The 8,655-nt window shown below is 43.0% G+C and overlaps 1 protein-coding gene across 1 annotated transcript; it reads left to right on the top strand.

Annotated features, from left to right (window-relative positions):
- Positions 1-3,079: 3,079 nt before the first annotated feature.
- On the top strand, positions 3,080-7,825 carry LOC124108063 (olfactory receptor 2Y1-like). The gene has a single exon (XM_046466428.2). The coding sequence runs from the start codon at positions 5,916-5,918 to the stop codon at positions 6,852-6,854; it is 939 nt and encodes a 312-aa protein (XP_046322384.1). The 5' UTR covers positions 3,080-5,915; the 3' UTR covers positions 6,855-7,825.
- The last annotated feature ends 830 nt before the right edge of the window (positions 7,826-8,655 follow it).

Raw genomic sequence — 8,655 nt, 5'->3', positions numbered from 1 at the left:
GTCTCCCATGATTATGGTATGGTGGTCTATTAGACTCTTGAACTTGAGAAGAGTTTGTTTGAGGAACATAGCTGCACCATTGTTTGGGGCATAAATATTTATGATTGTTATGTCTTGTTGGTGTATGGTTCCCTTAAGCAGTATGTAGTGTCCCTCTTTATCCCTTTTGATTAACTTTGGCTTGAAATCTATTTTATTTGATATGAGTATGGACACTCCTGCTTGTTTCCGAAGTCCATATGAGTGATATGATTTTTCCCAACCTTTCACCTTCAGCCTATGTATGTCTTTTCCTATCAAATGCGTCTCCTGTAGGCAGCATATTGTTGAGTCTTGTTTTGTGATCCATTCTACTAGCCTGTGTCTCTTAATTGGTGAGTTTAAGCCATTAACATTTAGGGTTATTATTGAGATATGGGTTGTTCCTCCTACTAAACATGGTTTGTTTTCCTTTTTGATTATTTTCCCCCCCTTTACTGTCCTACCTCCCACTGTTGGTTTTCATTGTTATTTTCCATTTCCTCTTCCTGTAATGTTTTGGCGAGGATGTTTTGAAGAGATGGTTTTCTAGCTGCGAATTCTTTAAACTTTTGTTTATCGTGGAAGGTTTTAATTTCGTCTTCCATCCTGAAGCTTAATTTCGCTGGATACACAATTCTTGGTTGGAACCCATTTTCTTTCAGTGTTTGAAATATGTTATTCCAGGATCTTCTAGCTTTCAGAGTCTGTGTTGAAAGATCAGCTGTTATCCTGATTGGCTTACCCCTAAATGTAATCTGCTTCCTTTCTCTTGTAGCTTTTAAAATTCTCTCCTTATTCTGTATGTTGGGCATCTTCATTATAATGTGTCTAGGTGTGGATCTCTTATGATTTTGCACATTCGGCGTCCTGTAGGCTTCTAGGATTTGGGATTCTGTCTCATTCTTCAAGTCTGGGAAGTTTTCTTGTATTATTTCATTGAATAGACTGCTCATTCCTTTGGTTTGGAGCTCTGTACCTTCCTGTATCCCAATGACTCTTAAGTTTGGTCTCTTAATGTTATCCCATATTTCTTGGATGTTCTGCTCATGGTTTCTTAACAGTCTTGCTGAGCTGTCTATGTTCTTTTCCAGTTGAAATACTTTGTCTTCATTGTCTGATGTTCTATCTTCTAAGTGTTCTACTCTGCTGGTAGTATTCTCCATTGAGTTTTTAAGTTGGTTTATTGCTTCCTGCATTTCTAGGATTTCTGTTTGTTTGTTTTTTATAACCTCTATCTCCCTGTATAGTTGATACTTTGCTTCCTGGATTTGTTTGCATAATTCATTGTGGAAGTGATCTTTCATTGTCTGATTTTGCTGTTTAATGTCTTCCTTAATACTCCAGATCATCTGAAGCATGTATATCCTGAATTCTTTATCTGACATTCCATCTGCTGCAGCTGTTACCTCTTCTAAAGTTGCGTTGACCTGCATTGCTTGTGGTCCTTTCTTTCCTTGTCTTTTCATACTGCTTGTGTATCTTTCCTGCAGGCGCGGGCGGCGGCTCTGCTCTCTCCTTATTCCAATTGGGGTGTCGTGGCTACCACGCCGGCAGGTCACTGGGCCTGTTCTGGGCGCTGGCAGCGGCTCTGTTCTGCCCCTACTCCAATTGGGGTGAAGAGTGTACCACGCCGGCAGGCCACCAGGCCTGATCCGCCGGTCAGTTGCAGGTTTGCCTACCCTGCAGGCGCGGGCGGCGGCTCTACTCTGCCCCTACTCCATATGGGGTGACGTGTCGGTCGTACCGGCAGGCCACTGGGCCTGTCCCGCTGGTCGGTCGCAGATCTGCCCACCTTTCGGGCACGGGTGGAGGCTCTGCTCTGCCCCTACTCCAATTGGGGTGTCGTGACTACCCCGTCTGCAGGACGCTGGGCCTGTTCCTGGCACGGGCGGCGACTCTGCTTTACCCCTACTCCAATTAGGGTGGTGTGTGTACCACGCCGGCAGGCTCCTGGGCCTGATCCGCCGGTCTGTTGCAGGTCTGCCTACCTTGGAGGCGCGGGCGGCGGATCTGCCCTGCCCCTCCTACCACACCTGTGGACCCCTGGGCCTGATCTGCAGGTTGGTCACAGGTCTGCTCACCCTGCGGGCACGGGTGGCAGTTCCGCTCCGCCCCCACTCCAATTGGGGTCACGTGGCCACCACACCGGCAGGGCCTGATCCGGGCGTGGGAGAAGGATCTGCTCTGCCCCTACTCCAGTTGGGGTGACGTGTGTACCACACTGGCAGGCCACTGGGCCTGACCCGCCAGGCTGTCACAGGTCTGTTTACCTTGCAAGCACAAACGGCAGCTCTGCCCTGCCCCTCCTACCACGCCCATGTACCACTGGGTCGCGGGTCTGCCCACCTTGCGGGTGTGGGTGGCGGCTCCGCTCCGCCCCCTCTCCAATTGGGGTCACGCGGTCACCATGCTGGCGAGTCGCTGGGCCTGCTCCGGGCGCTGGCGGCGGCCCGGCTCCTCCCCTCTGGCTCGACGACAAATTGAGGAGACTCGGGTGTCTGTGCCTCACCCCCCCTACCAGGAGACCAACTGTTTCTGTCGCCGCTGGTATTGATGAAGTTCTCTCCTCCGCCGCTTTCTGATGACATCAGATCTCTGCCATGTTGGTATCCTATGCGAATGGCAGCATTTCGTTCCCCTTGCCGGGCAACCAAAGCAACGGGTGAGTCCTGACCAGCCCTCAGCAGGACCCGGACCGAGACGCAGTTTCTGCGGGCTCCTAGCCTTGGGCCAGGGAAGTTCCGGGAGCCGGAACTCGGCCTCTCCGTGCTCGGTGTAAGCTCCTATAAGTGTAGGCTCCAAGAAGCAGTCCCCGCGGGCTCAGTTCCGGGAGCTGGAATTTGGCCGCTTAGTGCTTGGTGTATGCTCTGATAGGAGCAGGGTCCAAGAAGCAGCCTCCACAGGCTCCGCAGCCCTGGGCCAGAGCTGTTCCGGGAGCCGGAACTCGGCCGCCCCGAGCTCGGTGTTCGCTCCGATAAGATCAGGTTCTAAGAAGCACCCAGGCACTGAACCCTAGCAATCAGTCTGCAAGCCGCAGGCGAATGGCAGCCTGAAATTACCTGTTCTATGGCTGAATGAGCTGCGGTCAGTCGAAAACAGGGATGGTGATGTCAGCTTTCCAACATGGTGACTGCTGGCCTCCTCTGTGGTCTGACCGGTGTGGAGAACCGAGATGGACCGCTTCCTTCCCCGTCTCGAACCCAGAATTCAGCCCTGAGTACGGTGCTTGCACGGCTGGCAGAAACTGCAGCGCTGTATCCCTGCGTCGCTATCTCCTCGTTTCCCAGCGTGCGCTGCAGACTCTAGCCGCGGGGCGATTTGCTGAATAAGCAGTGTTACCCTCCGTGTGACAAACCTCTCGCATTTGAGTCCCCGTAGCCGATCCTCGTGCGATGGAAATCCTTCCTCCAGGTTCCGGAGCACCCCACTATTGCTGGAAATTCCTAACAAGATATCCTTTAGCCGTCCTGACTTGTCATACTCCCACACAGTGAAGCAGCAAACGGGGGCAATGCACTCCCCTCGCCGCCATCTTCCCTCCTGCGATGTGATACTTTTGACTTGTTTTTTTTTCCCCTAGGAATTGTTTTGGTTATTTGGGCTTGTCTTTTGGTTTTTATGAATGACTGTCAAATTTACAAGTCTCAAGTCCTCCAATCCACATTTGTCCAATGGAGGTTTGAAAGCTAAATTTAATTCTCCCAGTTCAAAGATATCTCATCATTATATCTACCATAATTGCCATGTATTGTTTTACAGATCCAGGTTTCAACCTAATGAAATTCCTTTGGATTATAGTTCTATTGTTTATCATTTCAATTATAGTTATAAGCATTTGTTCAACTTCAAATATATGAACCATATCTATATGGCATTATAAATATTATTGGTGAACATATAGAGCAGGAATGGTTAACAGTCTTGTGCTACCAAATGACAAACAGTGCAGGTGTATTAATTTTTGAATGCTACACAGGAAACAAATATTTCTGGAGCATTTATGTGCACAGGACATTGTGTCTCAGGGTAGGTAATGCATTCATTAATTCATTCAACAATATTTGCTAAGAGCTGCCCTGGAAGATGAAAATATTATGATGAATAAATTCAGCCGATCTAGTTGCAGGGAACTTAAAGATTAGTTATAGAGGAAGACAACTGTTAAAAGTGAGAATAGCTCTTTTATTTTTGGTAAGTTACAGAATGTATCATATTATTTAGTCCCAAATTAATGTAAAATGGTTCATTTTCTTTGTTTTCAGGTAAGTAAGTTAAGACTCATAGAAATGAATTTTTCAGAACAGATGGCTCATCTGGTCAGTGGTAGAATTGATTGGTTAGGATCTGGTATGTACACTAAGGCTGTTTTAGAAAAAAAACAGCTTTGGAGTATTGGTGAAGTTACATATGAATTAACAGTTTTTATAATAAATTCACATTTCATTTAACTTTTCCATAAGGTCCTCAAGGATAGTCTCCAAATTCATCATCATTGATCCAGCATTGATCCATTGATGATGATCTTCTAGTTCAGTAAACTTGGCATTAGAGGAATCAGCAGTTAGGAAAAGATATTTCATATTGAGCACAAACCAGACTTTTTTTTTAATCACCAGTTTCCTGATTTACTTTCTGATATATTTTCATATGAAATAATTGGATTTTTACCACAAGAAAGATCAATCTTTCAAGGAAGGCAATTTTGATGCATACCCCACTTCAGTAGTTCATCAAAATGTGTTATATGTTAGTCTGCAAGTTCCTTGGAGGAAGTGAACTTCCATGAGATTTGATGGAGGGTCAAATGTTTCATGTAAAAAATTTATCTGAGAGCTACTATGTGGCATGAATGAAAGTAACATCATCATATCTTGAGTACCATAAAAATGCTGATATTTACTTTTAAATACAATTTGTTTTCTACCACTCAACTTAAAAAACGACAGAGAAAAGAATATTAGTGAGTGGCCAAGTACTAGAAAGAAAATTCACAAAGAGAGCTATGTTAGAAAGGAAAGAATAGCTTTTTCTGTGCAGTTGAAATATGAGATTTATTAGCTGAAGAAGTGGAAGGAGGGGTATTCAAGGTGTGATGGATAACACATTATATGGAGTATATCTTCTGTTAATTGTTCTTTTTTCCTCCAGAGTCTTGAATCAACACTCTTCTCAGTCCTATGTGACAGGTGTCAGCTGGTCATGAGAAGGGCAGCAGGATAGGTGCACTGGCTATGATATCCCAGCAGAAGGTAGCTTATCAGCACCCACAGATCAAACTCACAATTACAGTCTAGTTAATTTTTTTAAAAAAATTTAAAATGGACACAATACCCTTATTTTATTTATTTTTATGTGGTGCTGAGGATTACCAGTGCCTCACACATGCCAGGCAAGTGCTCTATCACTGAGCCACAACCTTAACCCCAGTCTGGTTAATTCTTGATTAAAATCTGAAATAAGATACCCTACACAAAGGACAGGGGCAAAAGATAACAACAGAGAATAATAATGCTGCATTTTTACATGTTAGGTATTTAAAATACATTTCTACATTACTACATTTTGTCTTAAACTCAGTGAAATGAGGAGGGAAAACACCATCTCTATTTTTAGGCAAAGATGTAGCAGATCCAGAGGACTGGGTGACCTGACCAAAGAAAAAACAGACAGCAAGACTATGGTTGAAACAATAATGCCAGCATTCCTGATCTAGTGATTTGCAGTACAAAGAACAGAGTAAGAATAGAAGACTGGTCAGAAATGAACTAAATACAAAAACAGAAAATAGAAAGCATGATTTTATAGCACTGAGGGAATATTGTAAAATATTTTTAATTCATTTTCTTCATAGAGGACATTGAATTTTCTTTTGTTATTTGTGCAGGTGAAAGGCTATGGGAAGTTTCAACACCAGTTTTGGAGAGGGCTTCATTTTGGTGGGCTTCTCAGATTGGCCTCAACTGGAATTCATCCTTTTTATCTATATTTCACTTTTCTACTCCCTAACTCTCATTGGAAACACCACCATCATTGCACTCTCACAACTGGACCCTCGACTGCACACACCCATGTACTTCTTCCTCTGCCACCTCTCCTTCCTGGACCTTTGCTATACCACCAGCACTGTGCCCCAGCTGCTGATCAATCTTTCTGGACTTGACAGGACCATCAGCTATGGACGGTGTGTGGCTCAGCTCTTCTTTTACCTTGCTCTGGGCTCCACTGAGTGTGTGCTCCTGGTGGTGATGGCCTTTGACCGCTATGCTGCTGTGTGTCGTCCATTCCACTACACAACCATCATGCACCCCCTTCTCTGTCACTCCCTGGCTATTGCTGCCTGGGTGGGAGGTTTCATGAACTCTCTGATTCAGACAAGCCTCATGATGGCCATGCCTCTCTGTGGCCTCCATTACCTGAACCACTTCTTCTGTGAGATGCTTGTACTCCAGAAGTTGGCTTGTGAGGATACAGGAGGCACAGAGGCCAAGATGTTTGTGGCCCGAGTCATAATCATTGTTATTCCTGCAGCACTGATTCTAGGCTCCTATGCACACATTGCTCAGGCAGTGCTGAGGATCAAGTCAATGGCAGGGCGCAGAAAGGCTTTTGGGACCTGTGGGTCCCACCTCCTTATGGTTTGTCTGTTTTATGGCTCAGCCATGTACACCTACCTCCAATCCATGGGCAGTTACTCTGAGAGTGAGGGAAAGTTTGTTGCCCTTTTTTATACTATCATCATCCCCATGCTCAATCCTTTGATCTATACCCTAAGGAACAAGGATGTGAAGGGAGCTCTGTGGAAGGTACTGGGGAGAGACAGAGACTCTGGGTAACAGAAGAAAAGAAGGTTAGTAGTAACATTTCTTGTCAACAGCTCTCTGATATGGAGTCCATCCTGCTTCTTGTAGAGTAGTTATTGTGTAGAAAATAGTTCTCAGTTGGCCCCGGGTTTTATTGTTTTCCTTGTTTGGAAGTTTGAAGGGGAGATCTCTTGAGATGTTTACTTGCTATGATCACTGTGCAGTGGGGAGTAAGTGCTGATTTGTATCTCCACTTTCTAAGGGAATAAGATGGGAATAGGGTGCAGAATGAGGTTGGGTTCTTGGCATGTCTGAGAACCAGAAAAGGATCAATTCAGAATGACCACACTTTTACCAACAGCCAGATTCTGACATGTTGCCATCTATATGGCACCATGACAAAGTCATAGGACATAAGTTCACCCTGATGTTCTAATTTTTTGTGACTCTGGCCATAATCATTCATATCTCAAGGCCTGTTTAAAAAGTCTCTTACAGTTGTTCCCCTTCTGTGATACTTTGAGCAAATAATTTTAAACAGAGCTACTTCATGAAACAGACCTGTTGTCATTTACCCATTGAAGAAAGAGGTAATGTCAATTGACCATCACTGCATAAAGGGAGAGAGCAATAGCTTATCAGCCTCACCAGAGTCTCAGTCATGCTACTTGGTGTCATGCTGCATGGAGAAGAAATTTGCCATGTAAGATAGAAGAGAACAGAGAAGAAATGAGTATACGAATAATGAACTAATAAGAGAAATTTTAAAATAAAAAAGTACATGTTGTACTCAAATAGAAGAAAATCATATAGAAAAATCATTATTTTGAAGAGAGTTATAAAATAAATAAAGAGCAAGCAAAATAAAAGATTTATAAATATTTATCATTTGACATGTATCTGAATGTTCATTTCTGGGCTTTTCTATATTTCCTTTCTACATATCTGTCTTCGTGGTGGTAACCCACATTCCTACCACTGTCATTTCATTCCATGTACTTAAATGAGGGTTTCATAACAAAAAGTGCAAGTATGTTTGTTATAAGACCTTTTGCAGTTTTCTCATATTTCAATTTGATTTAATCATCTTTCACTTCAATTACAATAATATTTGCTTAATATTTGAAAACTTGTTTTGTGTAAGTTGTCATTAATTCTGTAACAACATTGAGTTATATTCACTGCCTATTCATTATGAAGTTAAGGTTCAAAAGTTTTAAATAACTTACTCAAGTTTAAATAGAAAATAAATTGCGAAGGCAAGGCCCAGGCTTCTGCAATCCTAAACCAAACCCTTAGCATAACATGCTGCCAGTTCTATTTTCTGAGAGCAAATGTCATAATGATTGAGATTAGGAAGAAATGTTGGAGAGGTGAGAAGGATGCCAAGATGGTACAATGAAGAAAGGAGTCTCATTAGCAAATGGTTTTTAGAAAACTGGCTCTCTTCTTGCGATGGATGAATTTAGATTCTTATCTTATGACATATATAAAATTAAAAGATATCAAATACCTAAACATAAAATGGAAAACTATAAAAATCTTAGAAAAAGACACAAGGAAAAATCTTGGTGACATTTCATTTGGCAATGATTTCCTGCATATTGCACCAAAAGCCTGGGTAACATTAGTTAAACTGGATCAACAGGACCCTGTCAAAATTAAAAACTTCTGTACATCAAAGGACACAATCAACAGAGTGAAAGGGCAAAGTACTCAATGGGAGATCACTGGGTACTTCCAAATCACATATCTACTAATATATAAAGGCCATCTACAAATCAACAACAACAACAACAAAATTAATGACATCGCTATAAAGAATGTTCAAAGG

The sequence above is a fragment of the Marmota monax genome, unplaced genomic scaffold (genome assembly GCF_021218885.2).
Source record: "Marmota monax isolate L192 unplaced genomic scaffold, Marmota_monax_Labrador192_F-V1.1 WCK01_AAM20220418_F8-fsc00331, whole genome shotgun sequence".
NCBI classification, from domain to species: Eukaryota; Metazoa; Chordata; class Mammalia; order Rodentia; family Sciuridae; genus Marmota; species Marmota monax.
Note: the sequence above shows the minus strand (reverse complement) of the source record. Positions and strands in the feature narration are given on the sequence as shown.

Excerpts from the sequence above, each read along its gene's own strand:
- LOC124108063 (XM_046466428.2), top strand. The coding sequence starts at position 5,916 with ATGGGAAGTTTCAACACCAGTTTTGGAGAGGGCTTCATTTTGGTGGGC.